The following is a 24,717-nucleotide window of genomic DNA, read 5'->3' on the forward strand; positions in this document are numbered from 1 at the left end:
ATCCCCACTTTTCATCACGTCTTCGCCCTCTCCTGCCCCTTTATCTTCATCTCTGTCCATCTCTTGCTGACCAACACCCTGACTCTATGATTCTGAACTCAAAGTCAGATGAGAGGCACAAGGACAGGCAGACTTCCAAGGAAATAAAGGGACCTTTAGCACACTGACTGACTTGTGCAAAAACAATTTTTGTGCAATTAAAGACTATAAATCAATCGGTACGCTCCAGTCCCTTTTTTCCTTGCTGGAGGACGCAAGGAGAACCCTGTTTCAACAGACAGACGGATCCAGACATGCTGCCTCTCAGAAAGACAGCACAGGACCGCCATGAAAGATATTAACTTTAAACAATTGACAATGTACCTGACATTACCAGAATAACTTCATGTATGAATTAGACAATATGTGTGTGTGTGTTTGTAGAGAGAGAGAGAGAGAGACTATTGAGGAATGATCATTTGTTTATTTATTTTACTTGACATATGAGAGCTATTGGCCTCTCAAAAAATAAATAAAATTCAAGTTTCCTTATAAAACAGTCCAGGGCACGCTGCAGGGTTTGTCAATATGTATTTAAAATGACACACACGTTACAACAGACAAAGGTTTTTATCAGGGTCATTGTAGGCTGCAAAATGTTGGTTGTTTTCAATACATATTGCTGTGTAAAACAAAGGCTTTTTCTTTTTGCACAAACCCTACATCATGGATTGGTTTGAAGGAGACTTGCATTTTATATTTTTTTGAGACCACACATGCAATGAGCCCTTCACAAGATGGAATAAGCACAATCAATGGTCAATCTGGTTCTGGTTCTAAGTTTAAAAAAATGAGAATTCAAACTGTTTTAAGCAACAATAATAAATGATTATTTCTCTGACAACTTCTTATGAATCCATTTTCATTTAATTAGCACTCCCCTTTAAGTCTCGTGAGTGTTGAAAAAAAAAGACAAGTTGAAAATGTAACTAATTGAACTTGAATCATTCTCCCTCTCTCCCCCTTTGCCGTTTCCAAGCTATTAGCGGGATCTTTGATTGAGATTAACAGAGCCCTGAAATCAATGAAAGATAATTAAAAAGCCTTTGTTGAAGGGCAGACACTTGTCTGAGTGTGTGAGAGAGAATGTGTGAGTCATTGTGTTTCTGTGATGGTGTATCTGTGAAAAGTGTGTGTTGTGGATATTGAATTGTCTGTTGCATTCTTTCAAAGGTGCACACTGCTCTCTGCCAAGTTATGGGCTGATTGATAATGAGATTCAAAAAAACTCAACTTAGAAAACGGTTTAGAGTTGCTTTCCGTTTTCTTTAAAACTTTAGCTACTGGACTCAAGTGGGGTTAAAAAAAAGTACAAAGTGGGGGAAGAGTATTGCAAGACTACTCTGAGGGAACTTTACAATTTAAACCTTTTTAATTAACTTATATGCAATGAGTCAAATGACTAAATGTACAGAATGGTAGCTGGGTATTTTTCTGAGCAAATCAATTAATTCTGCTCCGAGCACTGGGATGCTTAGGGACTCATTCACTAGCTATGAGGAAATGGGGTGTGTTGCTCAGGATGTTGAGCGGGATAGAGAAAACACCCTGATGTTACTGTCGCTGTTAGCACAGAGAGTAATGAGACAGACGCAAAAAGAGAAAAGAGGTCAGTCTGTGAGCTTGTGTGTGACAGGTTCAGGTGGCAGGAACTAATTAGTTAGAAGAATCAAAAATAATACACAAACACAAACTCGTGACCTTGTGTCCAACGTGCTAAAACTTTTCATGGTCCTTCGGCCAAGCCAAAACATTAGAAATGCATTTTACATCATTCATAGGGGTCTACAAAAATCACCCAGTTTTTCACACTAGTCATGTTGACTCTTTAAAATCAATTTTCACTGGACTGCTCTCACCAACCCTGCCTCTCATTTACCTAGCTGTTCAATTCAATAATAAACAACTCTGCAAAGCTCTGGATTAAATTCAATACCAACATTTTTAAAGTATCTATACCATTACAACTTAAATGTGGTTAGGTTTAAGCAACCAAAACTCCTTGTTTAATGTTAGAGAAATGCTGCCATTGAGGTTTTAAAAAGAAAACATTAACTGCTAACATGAGAATGGATGATCTTTGATGTTAAAAAAAATGCTTTACTTGCAGGCAGTCAGGGAAGCAAAGGCGATCTGTAAGACGGAGCACAAAGCGTGCACAATCCCTAACAGAAGGGCTGTCACATAGCAAAGCATTGTTGCAGGACTAGATACAAGTAACGTTATGTTTTAACTTAAGCTGGGCTATAAAATCAACCCTATGCTAATTTAGCTAACCTATAAAAAGATGTAACGACAGGGACACAGTAGTGTACAGAAGCCGTTTACATGGCCACCAGGCAGAGAGTGCCAGGGGATAACTCACGGAATGCTTGTCTGCCTCTCTATACACGAGGAACCACTGAGATGGATGGGGCAGAGTGTCGCTTAACGTCTGAAAAGACCTCTACTTGTTCTCATGCTACATAAACAGCATACTGCTTCACACACTGCCACTGGGTGTAAATCTCGGATGAATCGTATGAATCATCCAATATGAATTAATTTCCTAAGAAAGCTCGTCTGCAGAATGTATACCATATATTTTACCAGGGCAGTTTAGTTAACTTTTTCATTGGCTTTTTAATTCAAGTGAATGAGTTGGTCTGCCAATTAAAATTCTCAGTCAAATTCCAGCATGCTTCGATGTAATTTCTACCTGAGTTAGTAGAGAATTGCTACCGTGTAATTCTATTGTTGTTGTTGTTCATTGTTAAAACCTGCTTAATTCCGATGAATGTTAGCTGCAGCTGCTTCAGTTTCCTCCATGCAACCATATGGAGCTAATGTTTTTGAGTACATTTGGGAAAAAGAAGCTTCACTAAATCTCCACCTGATTTACACTCTTTTACAAGTCAGCCGTCTTTGGCTTGTACTACAAATCATTTTGACTATCGTACACAAATGGACAGACACTCCAACAGAGAGTGACAGGCAGATACAAACCAACACTTTTTCTCCATCTCTGTCTTGCTCCCTCTGTCAGTCTAGTTCTGGTGAAACTACACTATTCTCAGAACAGCAGCGCAGCAGGCCTGTCCGTGTGTCTGCACTGGGTCTATTTTCATTATTCCAATACTTTCATTTTGCAGTGGCAGCAGTAAATATTTTAACCCCCTTAATACAAACACAGGGTCAAGATTGTTAAATCATAGAGATATTCATACATGTTTCAGTGCTTTAGGATGGTCAATACTGGCACCCAGTGTGCAAAATACTTGGTGGCGTTTGAGGGGGTCCCCGCCTATGCTTTGCACACCAATCACCAAGGCTAATATCTTTAACAATAAGGCTACTCACACAACTCAACAACAATGCCCTGCAGCAGAATCAACACTCGCACATGCAAACACTCAAACCCGACACACACACTTGTGTCACAATTCAGTCACAGCATAGGCTAGAGGACAAAATATATTCTGTATTATATTATATTCTAAATCTTACCTTAAAAAAGAATAAATTGCACCAGCGTTAGCTCGAGGTGTCTCTGATACGTTTTGGTTGTTATGCTGATTCAGCTTTGGAGAAGTGAATCCAAAGTTAGCAAGTAATGAACTTTGCTTTCTCTTTGACATATTTCCCCAACTTGATGCTTACTGAGTCCATATTTTTAACCAAGTGTAAACATGATTTAAAGCAAAAACAAAATACACTGCTTTTCAGGTTTTATGGGGTAACAAAACACCACAATATTTAGGTGTAATCCTATTTGTGAACAAATGTTTTGCAATTTGATTAAATGGACCCTGTTGGACATAGTTAGCTTTTAAAATATATTTATAGTGACAATTGGAACAAATTTTTTAAAGTTTGTTTTTCAGAGACCCCTCAAAATTTCGCTGTTGAGGTTGTCGGACCAGCTCTATTTCGCACTTTGCTGGTAACCTGATAAAATGTCATACAAGTAATGCTGACGTGTGTCAAAAATGTCTTTGCATTGGTCTAGATGTTGGTCTGTTTGTGTGTGTTTGTGTGCCTACATGTGCACTGTACTCACCAACCGTTTGATGATCCTAAGGGTTGTGCGTTGTATTCGCGGGGTCTCGGAGATCATGTGTGTGCGCAGCACATGTGAAAAGCTTTGCAAACAGGAAGGTGAAAGGCAATCATAACCTTCTCCTCCATACAGCTGGACCAGTAGGGACAGACACTGAATAGACTCCTCCCAAACCTCCTGGTTTTCAATGGAAAGCTACAAGGAAAGAAAACCAGTTTAGAAATGGAGCAATGAAATAACTCCATGCACCATGTTTCTATTTGTTACTGGGATTACTATGTGCCATGGGCTCTCCTTCTTATTCTACTGTAGGTGTACTTACATGACATATCAGGAATAAATATAAATTTGAAATTAATTCCCATTTATTCAAGTAACATTTTCATGCACACAAGTTAGCATATTAAAGCAACATTGCGAAAATATTTTACCATAAAATAACATCCTCAAAATAATTTTGATGCTATGCTGACTTGTAATAGAGAGAATAGTTCCTCTGCCATTCCCAATGAGTATCCTGATTGCCTTATTGCACTATATAATGTTGGCAAATGGGTATGATGTGCATAAGTGGGCTGACCAAGAAAACTGGACTTGTTATACACAAAGGTCTGCCTACCCTCTATGTACTTAATAGCCACCATTTTACATTCCTCCCTTACCTCTGACCTTGTTCCCTCATGTTTGAAATCAGCTAATAACTCCTATACTCAAGATACCTGGTGCTGACCCCAACTTCAACAACCTTCGTCCTATCTCTAACCACCTGTATCTATCAAAAAATTCCTGGAAAAAGCAGTTGCATCTCAGGTTCACGCTCACTTGTCTGACAATAACCTCTATGAACAATTCCAGTCTGGTGTCCACCCTCTCCATAGCACAGAAACAGCCCTGGTAAAATCACAAAGAGTGAAATCCTCCTTGATCTGAGTATGACCTGAGTACACCATCTTTCATAACATCCTCCTTGACAGACTAGCCTCCATTGGAATCACTGACACACCCTTGCACTGGTTTAAATCTTATCTCTCTGGCTGCACTCAGCTTATCCAACTCAAACTACCGGTGTTCCCCAGGGTTCTGGCCTGGGGTGCCTTCTCTTTATCATCTACTTCCTCTTGGACATATCTTCCGTAAATCCAATATCCCTTTCCACTTCTGTGTGGATGACACCCAGCTCCCTGAACTCTTGCACACTAACACACCCACTCGCACTCTTAAGTCTTCCTCTTCCATCCATCTCACTGGCACCCACCCACTTGACCAATATGGGGTCTAGAGCCTTCAGCTACGGTGGCCCTGAGAGCTCACAACACTGCAGCTTAAGAAAACACATGTAAATAGACAAGACACAAGCAAATTAAAACATCTTCATCAACACATGCGTAGCGTTTAGAAAACACGCTGCAGAGATCACAACACAAACGCATTGAGAAAAAAGCTTTGCAAAGGCCACAACACAACAGAAGTGTTTCCAGTGGATTCTTGCCAGCTGGAAGGTGAGCTCTAGCATCTGCCGCCCCAGGGGCGGTTGCCTCATCAGCAGGGTGAAGACCTGTCACTCGCCGGGGCTTCGACTGCTGTGAAGGTGTAGGAAACACGCTGTCATCTTCAAACTACAATCAGAGCTCCAGCAGGAGATGGAGAGCTTTGCAGCCGAAAAGCAGCAGCTCTCTCCGGTCAACGACACTTAAGTTAGCAACCGATTTGCAGCCTCTTTGTCAGCAGTTGAGGGGAAAGTTAAGGAAAACATAATTTAACAGCTGAGCGTGCCACAAGTGGAAAAATCAGCAAAATCTCTGCATTTTCATAAATAGAATAAAGCTTTCATCAGTTTCAGACAGTTTTTATGCTTTACCTAAAATGTCTAACAGGCTTTCACAACAGTAAGAGGTGCAGAAAACAGAGGAGCAGTCACTCAGCTTTTAAGTTTTCCATAACTTTCCCCTTAACTGCCGAGATGGAGGCAGTAAACCCACCCCAGTGTAGCACCAAAGAAGGGGGAATCATAGATTATTACGTTTGTGTAACCATAGGATGTGAGTGACAGGACATTCTGGGACCATTATTATTCCTTATATACATTAATGATTTGTCTAATGTCTCTAATATCTTTTCTTCAAAAATGTTTGCAGATGATACAACTCTAGTTCTCTCTCATTCAAATTTCAGTTCACTTATTAAGGATGCTAATGTTGGTTTAACTGCCTATGCTACATGGTTCAGATTAAATAAATTATCTTTGAATATAAAAAAATCTAACTTTATCATTTTCAGTGGAAAAAAATCATATCCCAGGGACATATTTAAAATTACAATCGAGTCAGTTGAGATGCCTCAAGTGTCTTCTACAAGATTCCTGGGAATTATTGTTGATGAGAGTTTGAGTTGGAGAGAACAAACTGACTGGGTTAGCAGAAAAATAAATAAATCTATTGGTATAATAAGGAGGGTCAGTTATCTTGTCACCACAAACTGTCTCCTCACTCTTTATTACAGTTTAATTTATCCCTATCTTTCATATTGTAATATAGTTTGGGCGAGTACCTTTCCTAGTACTCTCTACAAAATCTTGGTCCTCCAGAAACGTTTTGTTAGAATTGCAACTCGATCAGAGTCTCACATCCCATCGACTCCTTTATTTCAAAAACTACAAATTCTTACTTTTTTCGACATCAATATTTCTCAAATATGTGTTTTTATTTATAAGATCCAGTCAAGTGAAGGGAATATTCCTGAGCATTTCAAGACTTACTTTAAAGCAAATTCACAGGTCCATTCCCACTCAACTCGTCAATCTTCAGATCTTCATCCTTCTAAATTTCTTACTAGTAGAGGTCAATTTTCAATAAGATTTAGGGGTACCAAATTATGGACAGCCCGTGGGGGGCGGCCACTCACCGGGAGTCAACACCAGTGTGGCACGAAAGCACGGTGGAATCATAGATTATTACGTTTGTATAACCAAAGTATGTGGTAGGCAGTAGGGCAGGACTAGGCTTAACACAGGTGGAAAAAAAACAGACTTGTGCATCACATTTAAGTGTCCTCTGGAGGCAGTTCTGTTGTGTTGCAGTCTATTTGAAGTGCTTTTTCCTTAAGTGTTGTGTTCTTTTCCTTTTTTTTTCTTAATGTGTTGTGGTCTTTGCAGCCTGTTTTCTAAATGCTGCTCATGGTTTGTCGAATTGTCGTACCAAAAAGTGGGCAAGGGAACACTGAGCTGCACTTCTTGCTGTTGGATTAGTAAGTAATATCAGCTGGCTTGCTTTGTCTTGTGTTTTTGCTTTTAGCAAAGCTGTCAAATCACGGAAAAAGACCAATGTTAAACAACATTGCTTTAAAGTACACATTCAAGAGATATTCATAGGAAAAATAATAATTAAAGCAACTATGTGCAAAATGTACACATTTACCATGAGTTGTAACAGTTGTAACAAAAATTTCACAACATTGTAATTACTGCATTTGGATTAATCGCATTTGGATATATGAATTTATTTGAAGGCCATATCAAGCATCCAGGATCAAGGTTTATAATTGTTTGCATCTTAGCAACATAACTTCTGGTAACCGACCCCTTACTAAATAAATTAAATCTATGCACTGAGTAAATCATAATACTTTCCATGCAAGATTACTTTGCTTCAGAACTGTATTATTTTAAGACAAGCAAGTTTTGCAGTTTTAATGAATTAATTTAATTCAGGGATCATATTGATGCTGCTGCTCTTTCTATCCCACTAATCTCCCATGGGGCAAAGGGGCTGCACAGAGGCCGGGGGTGTGTCAGCTGCCCCCTTAACCCTCTCAGACACAACTGCACACACAGACGCCCACCCAACACTCAATGTGTCAAGTATAAGTAAAAACCTCTATTGTGTCCCTTGGGACCTCCTCCCACTTTCCTGCTCCTCCTCCTTTAGGTCCTCAACTTCCCAGGATGCCTCACAGCACCCTCTCTTTTGCATGGATTCTCTCCATCTTTTACCATTTCCTCTTCCCTTGCCTGTGAATCTGATTTCATCCTCTCACCTCTATTTCATTCTTTTTACATGGATTCTCTACATCCTCTTCTCCAACTCTTGACCTCCTGCTATTCAGCTTAATTACTATTTTGTTTGAAATACTAATCATGACTAATCATGATCAGTAGTGTTGATGTTTACTTTACTTTTCTGATTCTCTCTCTCTATCACTCTATTTCTCACACACGTCTCACTGAATGAGGCATACATTTATACAGTACATACAGTAAACAAACATGCATGTAGAAGCAAACAGAAAATATTTATGTATGCATTTACACACAGCTCTGGGAGTGTTGGTCTCACCATGTGAATGAGGCTTGTGCTGAGTTGGCTCAGGGGTCTGTTTTCTAGGAGCAGCTTCTCTGCTGCCTCCATCTCTACTGCTGGACAAGATAGCCTCTGGCTCTAAACATGCACACACGCGCGCGCACACACACACACACACACACACACACACACACACACACACACACACACACACACACACACACACACACACACACACACACACACACACACGTTAAATCATTTATAGAGATCTGACAGTCAATAATGATGGATCCAGAGACCTGCCAGGACAGATTTTGACAGACAGAGAAAGACGCACTGATAGACTTAGAAAGGGAATAGTTTTTTTGCATACAACACAGGATGCCCCCCCCCCCCCCTCCCCCAGGTTATTTTAGTTTACTTCATGGCAAGAACTTCAGGCCAATTAGCCGTGGAATAATGTGATTAACACTAGTACATATTCTCTCTCTCTTCCCCAAGTAACTTATTCTCTGTAATGCTCTCTCTCCTTCTCTTTTTTCTTCTGTAGTGTATATAATCTCTGACTCGCTCTCTCTTGACCAACGGAGTAATAGTTTGGGGAGAGCGGTCTAGTCACGTCCTCTCTTCTTATCCGACCTTATTACCCAAATTAATTTGTTTTGGCCAGAAGTTTTCCTTTTAATGAGCTTTGCATTTCTTGCGAAATTGATTTACACTGCACATTCTGCTTGCTCTTTTTTCCATCGCTGTCTCTTCCCTTCTATCATCCATCCTTCCTTCTCCCTCTTCTGTCCTCCCTATATCACCCAGTCTTTTACCTCCCCATTAGCCCCCCCCACCCCCCTGTCCAAGCATTAATATGTATGCGTCGGGCTGGGGTGCAAACTATGGGGAGACGGGGCTGGTGTGTGTGTTTCGTGTATGTTAGCGTACGTGATTGTGTGTGCGTGTAGGGAGGAAAGCTGAGGACAAAGCCAGTGGTGATAATGAGGCCGCAGGGACATAGCCAGACAGGCCCCTCTGTGTATGCCTGTGTGTGTGTGTGTGTGTGTGTGTGTGTGTGTGTGTGTGTCCCAGGGACTCGGGACCTCATCCAGTTTCTCCTGAGTCCACAACTTCAATATTGCATTTGCTAAAAACCTACCACACTGCTTCCACTGCACACATCAATGGTCTCGCTTTCACTCACACACACACACACACACACACACACACTCTCTCACACACACACACACACACACACACACACACACACACACACACACACACACACACACACACACACACACACACACACACACACACACACACACACACACACACACACACCCCTTTAGGGACATGATACAAGGGCAACATTTTGAGCACACTGACTTTGTGATTCTGTGGTGAAATAGTGGTCAATTAATGTGGGAAATATACCAACCTATAAGGACCAATGTAACATGATACAGCAAAACAATTGACACACATGCTATCAATCCAAAAAATATTTTCAAAAAATACAAGACAAGCCATTGTGGCTCTTTGCAAAGAGTGATTTTTAGAAGAATAAAATATAAATAATATTGGTTTGTAACTTGCTAGAACAGTAGCTAAATATTAATATTTACTCCATGGATACATTTTGAGGTGGTTAATAAAGCAGAGAGCCACAGAGCTGAGATCTCATTCATATTTACTTCTAATTAATTAACAATAAAATGAATGGACACTTATGTGTCCTATCAATGGGTTTTCATTCTTAAAATGTTAGCATGTGAGAGAAAGAGGTGAAGAGGCTTCCATTAAGTTAGTTGAGCTACTCAAAGAGCCTCAATTTGTTTTATTTATTACAGCACTGTGGTGACCATAATATCTGTTGCCGGCATACTTTGAAATACAGTGTTAATACAGATTAAAATGTTTTAGTGCACTTTCTGATCTTTTTTATGCCTTGCTTAAAGGCAGCTTTGTGACACAGGGAAGGCAGTGAATTTCTTGTTCTTATTATCTGTGCTTGAGTGATCATACCTGCAGTGCGGAGCGGACAACAACAGATGTTTGTTTAAGGATGTTGTGAAGCAGTTCCAGAAGAGCTTGTAACACAAGATGACTGACCGTCCTCCCAGCATGCCCCTCTCCATCCAGGTGGAGTAGTGCAGCCTCTGAGAGGGTGCTCACCACCACCTCTATTAGGCCTGTGCAGTAGAGGAAAAGACATTGGCTAAAAGGTTTTTGGATACAGTGACTTGTTGGTTTCAAAACTTTTTTACACTTAAAATATGAACTTGAGATGCCTGTCTCACTTCTCATTATGAAATATCAAATTTACAAAAATAACTATTTGATCACAAGGCAGCTATACCCGAGCCTAACCTAACCTGAGTCAATGTCTGTAGCTGCAAGCTGTGAAGGTTGAATTCATCTGTGAAACTGTGATAGTATCACAAAATGGTAACAAAAACAGCAACAACAAAAGACAACTCAATTTAGATGCTGATCTAAAAATACACTCTGTTCTCCTCTTTGTATCGCTGTGCCTTCCCTCACTCTATCCCTCCCTAGAAAACTGCCCAATGTAGAACAGGCTATAAAACTACTAACACTTGCTAAGCCATGAATAAATAGCTATTACTAAAGTGCAAAATCATGTTCCTTTGCTCATTAAATTAAATTAAATCATGCCATAGAATATACTAGTATTAGGATTGCTATTAGGTAGCTATTGCAGGCTTCTGCCCCTGTTTTCACAGCACATCTTTGTAAGTGAAGAGTGGATAGATTCTGCCTTGACTAGGTTGTCATAGCACGTGCCTTCTAATAAATGTACGATGTGGCAACTTTGGCTTTCAATAACTCTGACGTTGTACTTCATTTTCATTTCTGTGCACAAAAAGGTAGCACTTAAATAACTGTCTTCACTGGGGAGAACACACCCAGTGTTATTTTCTATTCCAATAGATCTTTATTTAGAATGTAGTGTGTTTATTTTTGTGAGTAAAAGTGCAAGACACTAGAAAGCTATCAAGCTAGCCTGCTGTCAGTGAGATGTACTGTTACTTTCTCAAGCTGCCTCATAATTATATAAACAGACTGCTCTACTTTGGACAGTGTTTATAATGTGATCTGACAACGCAGTCCTGTTTTGAGGGAAACCATTTCAGATACTTGGCCTTATTTACACTGGAGATCAAAATTGGAGAACAAATTATAAAAACTTTATTTATTCCTAAATACTGTTATTTTGTACTGTTCAGAATTTGATAGAATATCCACTGTGGCTATGGTTATTGGTGTAAATCTGGCACCTGGTGACAATTGACTTAATTGTTGGACACACCCTATTTATCTACAGCTCTCCTGGTTACTTTGAAAGATGGCGAGCCGCTCTAAGGAGACTGAAACCCTAAGACAGCAAGTTGTCCAGATGAAGGCCAAAGGGACGACCCTCTCAGCCATCAGAGAGAGGTTTGGCGTTCCAAGTCTGTGATTTCAAGAACATTGGAACTTTACAAGGACACAGATTAATTTAAGTCCCTCAAAAAGGCCCGTCGTCCACGTAAAACAAGTGCACCAGAGGGCAGGATTATGCAAAGACTCTCAATCGGGAATTGGTTCAACATTGCAGCTGGAGTTGCTCGCCAGTTCAGTGATGAACAGAGTAAGGATCTGTCTCTGCACAAAGTGTCTCGTCGTTTAAGACAATTTAGACTGAAAGCCTACTCTGCAGTGACCAAACCTCTCATCAGAATAAAAAGACTAGACTTGACTTTGCTGAGGAGCATGTTGTCTGAACCGCACCGGTTCAGAGTGCACTTCAGTGATGAGAGGACATTCAATTTATTTGTGTCTGATGGGAAACAGTGTGTAGTCGTAGGACTGGGGAAACACTGAACCCAAAGTTTGTAAAGAAGTCAGTTGAGTTTGGAGGAGGAAGTGTCATGGTTTGGGGGATGTTTTCTGTAGCAGGAGTTGGGCCTCTTGTTCAGCTACATGGCAGAGTGAATGCAAATGTTTATGTGAACCTCCTTCAGCAACATGCAATACCATCACTATGATTGTCTCCCAATCAGCTGCAGTTCCTTGAAGCTAAGAATATTGAAACATTGAAAGGGCCAGCCCAGATACCAGATCTAAACCCCATAGAGAATCTCTGGAAAATCCTCTGCGACAAAGTAATGTCTAAGAAACCCACTACAGTTACTGAACTGTGGAAGAGACTGAGTCAGAATGGCTGCAGATGAAACCAGAGCAGCGTGAGAAACTAGTGATGTCCTGTGGCCCAGATGTGCTGAAGTCATTCAAAGCTGTGGCCTCTACACTTCCTGTTCATTTTTTAATCCTATAGCCATAAGACAACATTGTTTACATCCCCTCTTACACAATGGTTTCTGTTCTCTAATTTTGCTTTTTTCACAACATAAAGGTTTTTGTTGAAGTGCCTTGGTTATTTTAAAAAAACAAAACATGCTAGTACAGCAGTGGTATAGCCACAGTGGATATTCTATCAAATTATGAAGATTAAAAATAACTGTATCTCAGAATAAATCAAGAATTAATACTTTGTTCTCTAATTTTGATCTCCATTGTATACACACACACAAAATTAGATAAAGTTAAGTAAATCAGGGATCAGGGTTAAGGTTATCCCTAGTAGTACAAATTATACATCAACAACTATTTACTGGCAATGCAAAAGGCACACATATCAATGCAATCTATGCAGAGCATTACTTCAAGACACACTGCAAAACAAACATATTACAATTGCTGTCAAAAGTGTCTTATTGATTGCTATTATGTAAAATTTACCTCTTGATTCCGAATATGAAAACATTAATATGGAAGACAGATCTTTATGGCATAAATTATGCCTGAGGGCATAATTGATCGGACACATATGGACACGGTGTGGTAGAACCATTATAGAATTTTTTATGCACCGTTTGGGGAAATAACCTGAACGCAATTTCAAATGGCAATTTGTAGATGCAAGTTCCACAGACACTGGATAACACTGGCGCAGAGGCAATTACCTAAAAAAATCCTCTGAGCTTCTCACAGAAGGTCAAGAGAAATAACAAGGACTGGTGGCATAACAAACCTCAAAGTCCTTCAAGGAATCTGAAGGTACACGGAGCCCCTGAAGCCTTCTTTAATTAATTGAAAAGACAAGCATGCGTTAATCAACTGACATCTTGTCCACACACTAAGACCAAATTTCGTGGTTGCTCAGGATGCGATCACTTCTGAACTGTTGTTAATTTTTGCTGCAATACATGCTCTAGATGTGTCCATTTCCTTCAAATCACGCAGTCTGCTTGTCAATGCGCCTACAAAATGAGTCTCAAATTTGCTCTAAGCAGAGAAGCTTTAAGTTTCATATCATTATATAATCCGATTACAACCTAGGCTTCCCAAATTAAGATTGAGCCATCCACAATCACAGAAAATAATAAGAACTTTGTTAAGGAAGAGTTCCCATCAAGTTATTATTCCCATCTTGCCTTTCTATCTCTTCCTCTATCAAACTGTCACTCACTTCAACCTCAAATTTTCTCCTCTATCATCTCATCCCTCTTCCTCCTCTCAACCAAGTGAACCACATTTTCTCTCTGTGTATCCCATTCTTCCACTCTGTCACCTCTCTGCTACCCTCTTTACCTTGCATTTTGCTTTCCTGGCTTTTATCTTTTCCCTCTCTCTTCTCTTTCATGCCATCTTCTTTTTCTTTATGTTGTTCCGTTTTCCCTCCATATCTCTGCCTTTCTCTCTTTGCTCCCTCTGTCTTCATTCCCCAGGGGGTATTATCTCAGTCGGAGGCAAATCTGCCCAATTATAAACCTCATCTCCCCTCTCTCTCTCTTACACACGCTCACACACATATTGGGTGCTCCTGCATCCACCCCCCCCCCCCCCACACACACACACACACACACACACACACACCTCCTCTGTCTCACACATACACAGAAGCATAAGCACAAATACATTTGCACAAACACAAAAAAAACATCTTCCTATTTTGCTCTTCTTCACTGTCTAATTCATTTCCTCCAAAACACACACACACACACACACACACACACACACACACACACACACACACACACACACACACACACAATTCAAAAAACCCTTCCCCTCCTCTCTCTGTCACACCTTAAAAAGCCAATTATACATGCTTCCTCCCTTCTCCTCTTCTCTCCTCCTCTCCCTTCTTTCTTGCCATCGCCACACTGATCTGTAGTGAAACACAACTAAAAGAAGGGATAAAGAGGAGAGGAGAAGATAGAAGAGGAGCCCAAAATAGAGGATAGAGGAGAAAGAAAAGGAAAGGAGATGAGGGGCAAGATGTGAGCTGAGTAGAGGAAAAGGAGGGACAAGATGAGGAAGAGGAGAGCAGAGGAGAAGGAGTTGAGTGGAGTGGAGAGGAGTGGAGAGGAGAGGAACGGAGAGGAGAGGAGAGGAGAGGAGAGGAGAGGAGGGGAGAGGAGAGGAGAGGAGATAGTGTTAATTGCCTGGCCAGCATTAGTGCTGGGTTGACAGTTTCTTGTTGAGAGGAGAGCTGATTGGACGATAATGATGCTGACTACTGAACTGCCACAATGCTGACCCAATGCAAACAGAAGAAGAGGAAGACTTGATAGTTGTGGTTTTGGGGAGGCAGGGGCTGCAGAGGAAAAGATGGATAGACAGAATGAGACACAAAAAGATGAGTGGAAGATGGAGACAGAAAGAGAGAGAAATGAACACAGTCCTAAATAGAAATTTGAGAAAGCAAGTATTATTGTGTTGCATTTCCATTGCCGCTGAGAGTTGTACTTACAGCTTTGAACTGTGGGTCCTGAATCATTTGCATATGTGCACACACGCACGCACACGCACACACACACACACACACACACACACACACACACACACACACACACACACACACACACACACACACACACACACACACACACACACACACACACACACACACATTTCCTCTGTCTCACACATACACAGAAGCATAAGCACAAATACTCTGAAAAAATGGCCTCACTCACTCTGCCCTCTGGACAAAAAACATTATATTATTGAGTTTCAACATAGCTGAAAGGCAAAAAAACGCACACGTAGGTAAAGGCAATGAGGCGCGCACGCACACACACACACACACACACATGCATAGCATAGCTGGACAACAGGTGAAAACAGGATGTCAACAAGTGACATGGCTATAACTAATACTAGCAGAGTAAATACATGATATCAACTCTGTGCAGTTGGGTCAATGACAGACGGGCCTCTAGGACTCACTTAACTTACTCACTAATAAAGTACTAGGGTAATACGGTAAGAGACAGCACAAAACAAAGTTAAATCTTCCCTCTTATCAAGCATACTGTATGTAGACATGTAGACTTGCTGTACCTTGTTGGTATAGTGGCTCCAGGTCCAAGACTTTGTCTCCACTGAGGTTACACAGCAAGGCAACTGCATTCTGGACCATCCCACTAGTAACATTACTACTGTTAGCCTACAGAAAGTAAGAGGATAACTATGTTAGAGGTCAGCTAAGATTTTGTATTACAAAATGAGTCCACAGTCAGAGGTTTTCTATGTAGAATTTTTGAGCATTGTTTACGGCTTTTCGTTGAAGTAACATCACACTTTAAACTCACAACACAATAAACACCACTTTTATACTACACAGTCATGGCTTACAAGTGTAGAAAGGGGAGGATTATTAATCTTCCCAGTTACCTAAAGTTTTCAGATATTCATGTGGTTAAGGTTACCCTTAAAACCTTAAGCTCCAGTGAATGAATGTAAGTCAAATCAAATTCCAGATTACTAAAAGTATACTGATAGCAATGTACATGTGTGCGTATGTGTGTCTCCTTGTGTGGCCCGAAGAGTTAACCTGACAGATGAATTTTGTTTGTTTCTGCCTAGCTCCACTCATCTGGGATTACTATATGGAAGATGGATTTCAGGACCACTGAAAACTGGTTTAGCCAATCAGGACCACTGGGCGGGATTTTTGTAGATGTGACATAGCGTAGAAGCGACTGTTTTGATTCAGACAACAATGGCGGCTCGCATCGAGGAAGTTTGCTGTGCGTAAAGTTGCCTTTTATCCACAAATTTTCATTGCACAGACGACATTGATCATTTACCAACATTGCACTGCTGCAATATCCCAGATGCTGGCTGTTCTGTTTTGGTTTTCTCTGTGTCACTCTCATCAGCGTCACAGGTTGATTTTGATGTGAGTGGCTGAAGTAGAACGTCAATAAAGATGACGGACGGGTTTATCCAATCATATGCAAGGATTTTTGATCTCCTATGGCGCGATCCCAGATGGACGAGTGAAGCTAGGGGGAACGAAATTAATTTAACGAGAGTCAGGTTAGCAAAGAGTTACTGACTTGTTATAAAAATATACAATCGTACTATGACTGACTAAAATCAAACTTTGAATCGGTTGAGAACATACATCTTTTGGCATACTGAACATAATTCTCAAAAACTTCTCAAAATTCTCAAAATTACTCATAGAGAGTCTCTTTGGAAAATCCTTGGCAACAGAGTAATGTCTAAGAAACCCACTACAGTGAGTGAACTGTGGAAGAGACTGAAGAAGAATAGACGCAGATGAAACCAGAGCAGTGTGAGAAACTAGTGATGTCCTGTGGGCGCAGATGTGCTGAAGTCATTCAAATCTGTGGCCTCTACACTTCCTGTTCATTTTTGAATCCTATAGAAGAAAACATTGTTGAAATCTTGCAGAGGTATAGCCACAGCAGATATCAAATTCGGAACAATAAAAAATAACAATATTTCAGAATAAATCAAGTATTTAGAATTTGTTCTCTAATTTTGATCCATTCAATTTCAACTCAATTCAATTGTATTTATAGTGCCAAATCATAGCAAAAGTTATCTCAGGACACTTTACAGACTAGGTATAGACCACATTCTTTGACTTATTTATGATTTACACAGACCCAGCAATTCCCCCATTGAGTACCGTGCCAACGAAAACCTTCCCTTTAACAGGCAGGAACTTTGGACAGACCCAGCTCTATGGAGGACGGACATCTGTCTGCACCAGTTGGGGAGGAAGAAAAAGGAGAGAGAAAGAGAGAAATAATAACAACACTTGGTAGTTGGTTCCACAGGAGAGGAGCTTGGTAGATGAAAGCTCTGCCTCCCATTCTACTTTTGGAGACTCTAGGAACGACAAGTAGCCCTGCATTCTCAGAGCGCAACGATCTAGTCGGGTAATACGGTACTATGAGCTCTTTAAGATACGACGGAGCCTGACCAATAAGAGCTTTGTAGGTAAGGAGGCCGAGTTTGAAAATGTTGTTTTTCTGAACAGGGGGAAGTAGGGAAAGTGCCTTGGCCACCTCACTTTACACCGTGGCCTGATCTCCAGTGTATATATTGTCAGAAGCACTGCAATTGCTTCATGTTCTGCCTACTTTGAGAATTGTTATTGGAGCACAATGTTGAGCAAGGGATCAATTTAATTATGTCTATCAGATGAGGGTGTAGTTGTGACCTTTGATAATAAATTGGTTATGAAGAGAACAAGAGGCAAGGCTGTAGTCTCTGTTTTCTCTTACTCCTATCTTCTCAACTTGTTTTTTCTCTTCTCACTGTGTTCTTCCCTTTCTGCCCCTTACAAAATCTTTTTTCCTTCCTCCTGCAGTTATTCACTTCTCCTTCTCCCTCCTGCCCTCATTTCACTATTTGATCCTCTCTGAGATATAGCAGCTCTGCCTGCGGGGTCTGTGCGCATCAGTGTGATCTGTGTAAGGGCCGATAAGCCTGGCTGGTACTCATCATGTGCAGTAGCCTGAGGCTGAAGACAATGACATCAATTCTCACCTAGGACAACCTGCCTGTCAGTAAAAACAAATGACAAAGCTAATTCTTTTTGATCTGTATGGACTAATGAGCCATGAAAGGACTATTGTGTACATCACTGAAAGCATAACCCAGACAAAGAGCAACGTGGGATTGGAAACCATAGTGAATTTTAACATAGTGACTTACTGTCCTGCACCTTAACTCATAGAGCATTCAATGTGTATAAGTGGTGTAACTACAGAATGTACAGTATTTTCGGATTAAAAGTCGCTCCGGAGTATAAGTCGCACCAGCCGAAAATGCATAATAAAGAAGGAAAAAAACATATATAAGTGGCACTGGAGTATAAGTCGCATTTTTTTGCGAAATTTATTTGATAAAATCCAACACCAAGAATAAACATTTCATCTTGAAAGGCAATTTAAAATAAAAATAGAATAGAGAACAACAGGCTGAATAAGTGCACGTTATATGAGAACGTGCCTGGTATGTTAACGTAACATATTACGGTAAGAGTCATTCAAATAACTATAACATATAGAACATGCTATACGTTTACCAAACAATCTGTCACTCCTAATCACTAAATCCAATGAACTCTTCTTCCTCTGTGTCACTTCTGAACGACTCCAGCTTCCTCTTCTATCTATCTTTCTGCTCGATTGCCGTTTTCCGCTGCATATTTCACTACTTCCAGCTTGTAACCTGCAGTATATGATTTTCTTTTCGGTGACATTTTTGTTCAGCCCTTCTCAGTTGTTTTTATAAGTTACCGCCAATGTTGAAATGATCAATTTTCATAGGTACGGAAGTAGCAGGTAGCATCTTTTTTTTCACAATGCACTTCTGCCATGACCTGCCCCCGCCGGATTTTGATTGGTTGACGTGTGTGTGTGTGGTGATTGCTGATATACGCCTAGTCTCTTATGTGACTGAGATAAATAATAGTCCGGGCTGTTATTTGATATTTTACGGTAATGTGTCAATAATTTCACACATAAGTCGCTCCAGAGTATAAGTCGCACCCGCGGCCAAACTATGAAAAAAACTGCGACTTATAATCCGAAAAATACAGTGCAGTATAAGTGAGGCAGGATTTGTAGAAATATTTGAGTGCAACCCATTCTCTAATGGGTCTTCTGCCTCCTCGGGCACAACAACAAACCAGTTAAAGAAACATGGCTGATGTCCTTTCAAGTCTGAAGCAGAACTACTTCATCATCTAGACAAATACAATTACGTGAGTTTCTCCATGACAAGTATGATCACCAGTGGCAGGTGTAATCAATTCAGATCACAGTGTTTTAGGCAGCATAAATCAATCCAAACGTGAGCAATACAGACAGCACTAATGGATTCTGACCTGACTTGTTCAGACAGAAGTAAACAATCAGGAGAGAAGTTAATCAGGCTGTTGGATTACAGTGTTTAACATTCTGTATCGGTTAGTCTGGGCCGGACAGGCAGCCATGCAGAACACTGATTATTCAGTGAGTGTGCGTGCCTGTGTGTTTGTGTGTGTTTCAACTGTGAATTGTTTACTGCAGCATAAGTGTTTTGGTTGGCTGAAAACAGATTGTACTGTTTGTGTGTTCATTAGATTGTGGGTATGCAAAAAAGGTCAGGTGAAATAAATTGTTAACGTTGTTATGCTTCGCTGATAACAGACAAGTGGTGTGTGCGTATTTGCATTTGTGTGGGATCTTAATAGTGGAGTCCATATTCTCACTCTATTAACCCTTCCTCCTCTCTATAACTGACCTGCCAGTCAATTACACCAGCCCTCAAATAGGTCAACACCACTCAGACTATTTTACATATCTACACCCATATGGGTTAGATGGAGCAAGTCAGAGAGGAAAGAGAAGGAAGGATAGAATACAAGTGAGCTGTAATAACATACAGAAACACCACAAAATAATACAGATTGTGATAACTGAATTTGATTGTAAGACTATTTAACAGACTGACTGATTCAGTGGCTGAATGGTCGAGTGATTTGCTGATTGGCTGATTGAAAATTGATTCACTGAAAATGTGAGACAGGTCTCTTACCATAATGAGTTGAAAGACTGTTGGTAGGATCCTACTGTGTTTGATCAACCTGGAGAAGAAAAGAGAAAAATACATATTGGAGCAGATATAGAAGATGAGGGTGAGAATGCATTTCATTTAGAGGCAATTCACCGCACTGTTCACACATAAATGCTCACACACACACACATACTGGGCTGTTTCATCTTCATTAAGGTTGGAGTTTTGCTACAACGGCTCATGTCTGGTATCAGTGGAATAGGGGAGAGAAGAGAGATGAAAAGTGGAGATGCGATGAGAGTAGATGAAGTGAGAAGAGAGGAGAAGAGAGGGCATGGAAAGAGGAGATGAGTTAAGAGAGAGGAAAGAGGAGGGGAACAAATGGATAGAAGTGAAATCAAAAGAGTGATGTGGATGAATCCACATTGAAAACCTAGAGACCATTTTGCGACGGGATTACAGCAGACGCAAAGGCAAATTGGGCCAGGGGTGTAAAGTGGCGGACGACGGCCCCTTCCCTACTTTCTAACAGCCTCTTGCTCGGATCACAACGATTTTCGACTTCAACGACTTTATTTTAATCCCACACATATATGACATTTTAGTGACTGTATCTTGCACAGCTTTGATGCAGACAGACGCCTGGCGAAATAATCAAACTTCTTCTGTGGTAGCTACAGTAGGTGTCTCCACATTTTCCATGTTGACACAGAGACTCACAAGGTGAAAACAACACCAGCGTTGCAGTTGTGGCTGGTAACTAGAAGAAAAGCTGAGAGTAGAAGAGAAAGTGAGAGAGAGATGGATGTCTATATTAGCAATGGCATTCTGTCTACTTTTTGATTAAGGTCCTTTGATTTGCAACCAATTACTGAGTTGTTGGAGTGTAAACATATGTGCACGCACACCTTGTGTGTCAGACAGCAAGAAAGCATTCAGGCTGTAATGGAAACAAAGGCAGCTGACGTCAGACTGGTGCTAATATGCTGAAGGTAACAAAGCCCATCCACTGATTTAAAAATCTGTCTTCATTTTAACTATGATTTATGGCTTGTCTGGCAAGCATCAGACCACTTATGTAAAACCTTTCTGTAGACTTTTAAGAAAAAAACATTGAGGACGGAACCTTCCATAATGTGATGCTTTTCGATCTGGTCAGTAAAAAAGATTAACAAATTGCCATTCCTGTTGTACGTCTTTAATGTTTTTCCCGCCTAGTTTATGTTCTATATGTGAGATACATTTAGTATTTTACTTATTGCATCTTGTTACTTGTTCTGCTGTCCTGTAACACACTTTTTACACCAAAATCATTGTATTTAAAGTGTGGTGACAAGATATTTCCCACACCATTACATCAACTTCCAAGGAAATCCATCGGTATCTGCAAAAGAAACTATGATTGACTGGATCAAGCAGTAGTTCCAGGCTTCAGGGAGTCATGTACCAAATATTTGCATGTAACCAATCTGCTTCAACATTAGAATTGTTACATTAACACGTTTCTGTATATTCTGTTATGGACGTTATCTTAAATGAGTCTCTTTCTTTCAACAATGTATTCAAATGTATAAAAAAAGATGTTTCTTTTTAGTTTAACAGAACCCATCTCCTTCATCCATACTGAGAATACTCACTGTCTGTAGGAGCAGAATGCTTGTAGAAACATGGATTTGTGGACACTTATTACATCTAAGTAGTAGCTGTTTTTTACCTGCCATAATCACTGAATTCAGTGAGCAATGGTGCAGTGTATGTTTTGATCTGTTCCTTATGTTAGGGCCTTTAGGAAGGTGTGTGTGTGTGTGTGTGTGTGTGTGTGTTTGTAGACGTGATGGATGGCCTCCTATTAGGAAGGTGACAGGTGGAGAGACGAGAGGCCAGGCCAGGCCAGCACGACATGATAAACTGGACCACCTTTAAAAGACCAGCCATACATCAATAGACACAGTGCACAGCATCTGACATTGAACAACCCAGAGCACAATAGACTGACTAACAGAACAAGCCATGACCCAGCCCGCACTGTATTAGTCATACATCATCAGTATTCGCTTTATAATAGTCATCATTCTGCTCTCAGCTACACTTGTAGCTCTAAAGCTTAGTCTTGGATGATTTTGAAGGGGCATAGTGGATCTTTTTATTTCAAGTGAAAAGATAATAAACACCAAAGATAAAGTCAGGAGGTTATATCTTACCATTTGGAAATTTAAGTCACTGGAAAGTTCTTCCCTAGAGGATTGTCCAATTATTCACAAATGACACACCTTAATGAGTTTCTGTATCATCTAAGTCATATTTTTTCCATGCATTCATTCATTCACACCAGAGAGCAACCGACTAAAACAGTCTGTTAGATGCAATTACAGACTCTTAGCGCGTGAAAACAGCCACCCTGGTGTTGTTCACACCTAATGATTCCACTTTTATCTGGCTTAGAAAGACTGTGTCAAAATAACTATAGCAATTTGATGATGGAATGGCTCTGCCAGGTTGAGCCTTTGTCAAGCTATTAACTAATGATAAAAAGAAGAGAAAAACACATAGGCAAGAATAATGAGTTGTTTCCAACTTACAGACTCTTCTATACGCACCATACAATAACCAACCTAGTTAATCTAAGAGAAAACTGATACTTGGTTGATAAGCATGCATAAAATGTGTGAAAGAGCTATGCCACATCCACACACATTTGTCAGACAGGCATACCTATGAGGACATTGAAACATACTTGGGCGCACACACATGTAACCATGCTGCATAAGGTTCTTTGGCGAAAGGTCATAGTAAATGTAGTTGTTTGAAGGTGTGTCTGGGCTGTGATAATGCAGAGAGAAACAGCAGGCTGCCTTCCGAACGTTAATGTCCCCAATTTACCATCTAATTACCACTCGGCCAGCTTCATAGCCACACTTATCTAACCAAGACCCAGGCAATTTAATTTCTGATTGTATAACCGCAGTGATGGAGGGAGAGTTGTAGAGAGAGGGCACAGAGAAAAAGAGAAATGTGGACTAATGTTAATAAATTAGAGATGGTGAGAGAAAGAGAATGAGGGACACAGAGAAAAAATGTAAATTATTGTTAATAATGTCAGAGGGAAAAGAGTGAGAGAAAAACAGAGATGTAGAGAGAAGAGTGCTGACACCAATTTGAAAAGTTCACGTCAGTCTACTTGTGTCAAGGAAAGAAGGGGGTGAGGAGAGGTGGAGGAGCGGAAGGATGGGGACGAGAGGGTGGTAATATTACTGATTAGAGAAGTAGGGGCGTATTTAGCTATGAGGGTGAACTCTGAACTCTGGGAGGAGGGTGGTGGATGGAGATGGAGGGAGAGTAGGATGTGAGTGATAAGAGTTAATATTGCTGAAGTAGATAAAATAAGTGGATGGAAGCAGGGACAGAAATGAGGGAAGGAAAAAAACAAAAGGTTAACAATCATGGTTGTTGTAAAAGAACACTTAGTATGAAATGATAAAATATATAACTGTGGATGAGAGTGCAGCCTATTTTTTCCCACTTTTACTCATCTGGTCTTCAGAGCAAGGGGGTGATGCATGTTGATTCATGCTACCATTACCACTTAATTCTTTATATACTCGTCTTATGCCCTTTGTCAACATTTCTCTCCTTCCCAATGTTACCATTTCCCCACTAACTCAATTCACCCCCATGTCTATTTATTTCCAACTCCTCATTCTACCCTTCCTTTTGCCCTTCCATCTACTTCCTGACTTCACCATTCTCTCTCTGCCTCCTTTTCACCCCCCGTCTCTGTCAACAGCTGAAAAGAAGACAGATGACCAGAGAATCAAGACTTACTGACAGCAGCTGTCAGACCACATCTATCAAACACACATACATCAGTACACACACACACACACACACACACACACACACACACACACACACACAATCAAACCAAAAAAGACATCATTACCTCTTTTTATTCTGTTGTCAGATGATTGCTTCCTCATGACATGTTTTTTAAATTCATGAATAGCGATTTCTTTCAACATGATGTGCTAGTGAATTTTACTTTAACACCAGCAGTAATTCTGTTGCAGTACTAAGAAAGCTCTTCAGGAGTAGCTAGTGTGCAAAAGTTTATCGGCACAATCTGTCAAGTCTTTACACATCTTAGCTGATACAGCACGTTATGTCTGCTGCTAAATTGATTGTAGAACACACTGGCTAGGGCTAAAAAAGATCACTGGCAATAGTGTGTGTGTGTGTGTGTGTGTGTGTGTGTGTGTTCGTGTGTGTGTGTGTGTGTGTGTGTGTGTGTGTGTGTTTGCATGGTTGTTAATAAAAAAAGTTAGTTGTGATTCACAGTGCTGAGGACCATCAGGCTTCTTATAAACATAATCCACATCACATATCTGCTTACCTGCTGTTTGCACTATTTACTGTTTCCATGAAAATGCACTATTCCTCTCGTTCCCTGTT

General features: G+C 40.4%; 1 protein-coding gene across 1 annotated transcript in view; it reads right to left on the reverse strand.

Moving 5' to 3' along the window:
- The window catches only part of ulk4 (unc-51 like kinase 4), a 102,324-nt gene that overhangs the window by 11,078 nt on the left and 66,529 nt on the right, over nucleotides 1-24,717 (reverse strand). The window contains exons 32-36 of the mRNA XM_083918531.1: nucleotides 20,290-20,338; nucleotides 15,784-15,889; nucleotides 10,393-10,559; nucleotides 8,410-8,511; nucleotides 4,079-4,273 (exon numbers count right to left, since the gene is read on the reverse strand). Coding sequence (XP_083774657.1) covers nucleotides 4,079-4,273; nucleotides 8,410-8,511; nucleotides 10,393-10,559; nucleotides 15,784-15,889; nucleotides 20,290-20,338 — 619 coding nt within the window. The remainder of the gene's footprint in view (nucleotides 1-4,078; nucleotides 4,274-8,409; nucleotides 8,512-10,392; nucleotides 10,560-15,783; nucleotides 15,890-20,289; nucleotides 20,339-24,717) is intronic.

This window comes from Echiichthys vipera, assembly GCF_963691815.1.
Source record: "Echiichthys vipera genome assembly, chromosome: 8".
Classification (NCBI taxonomy): domain Eukaryota; kingdom Metazoa; phylum Chordata; class Actinopteri; order Perciformes; family Trachinidae; genus Echiichthys; species Echiichthys vipera.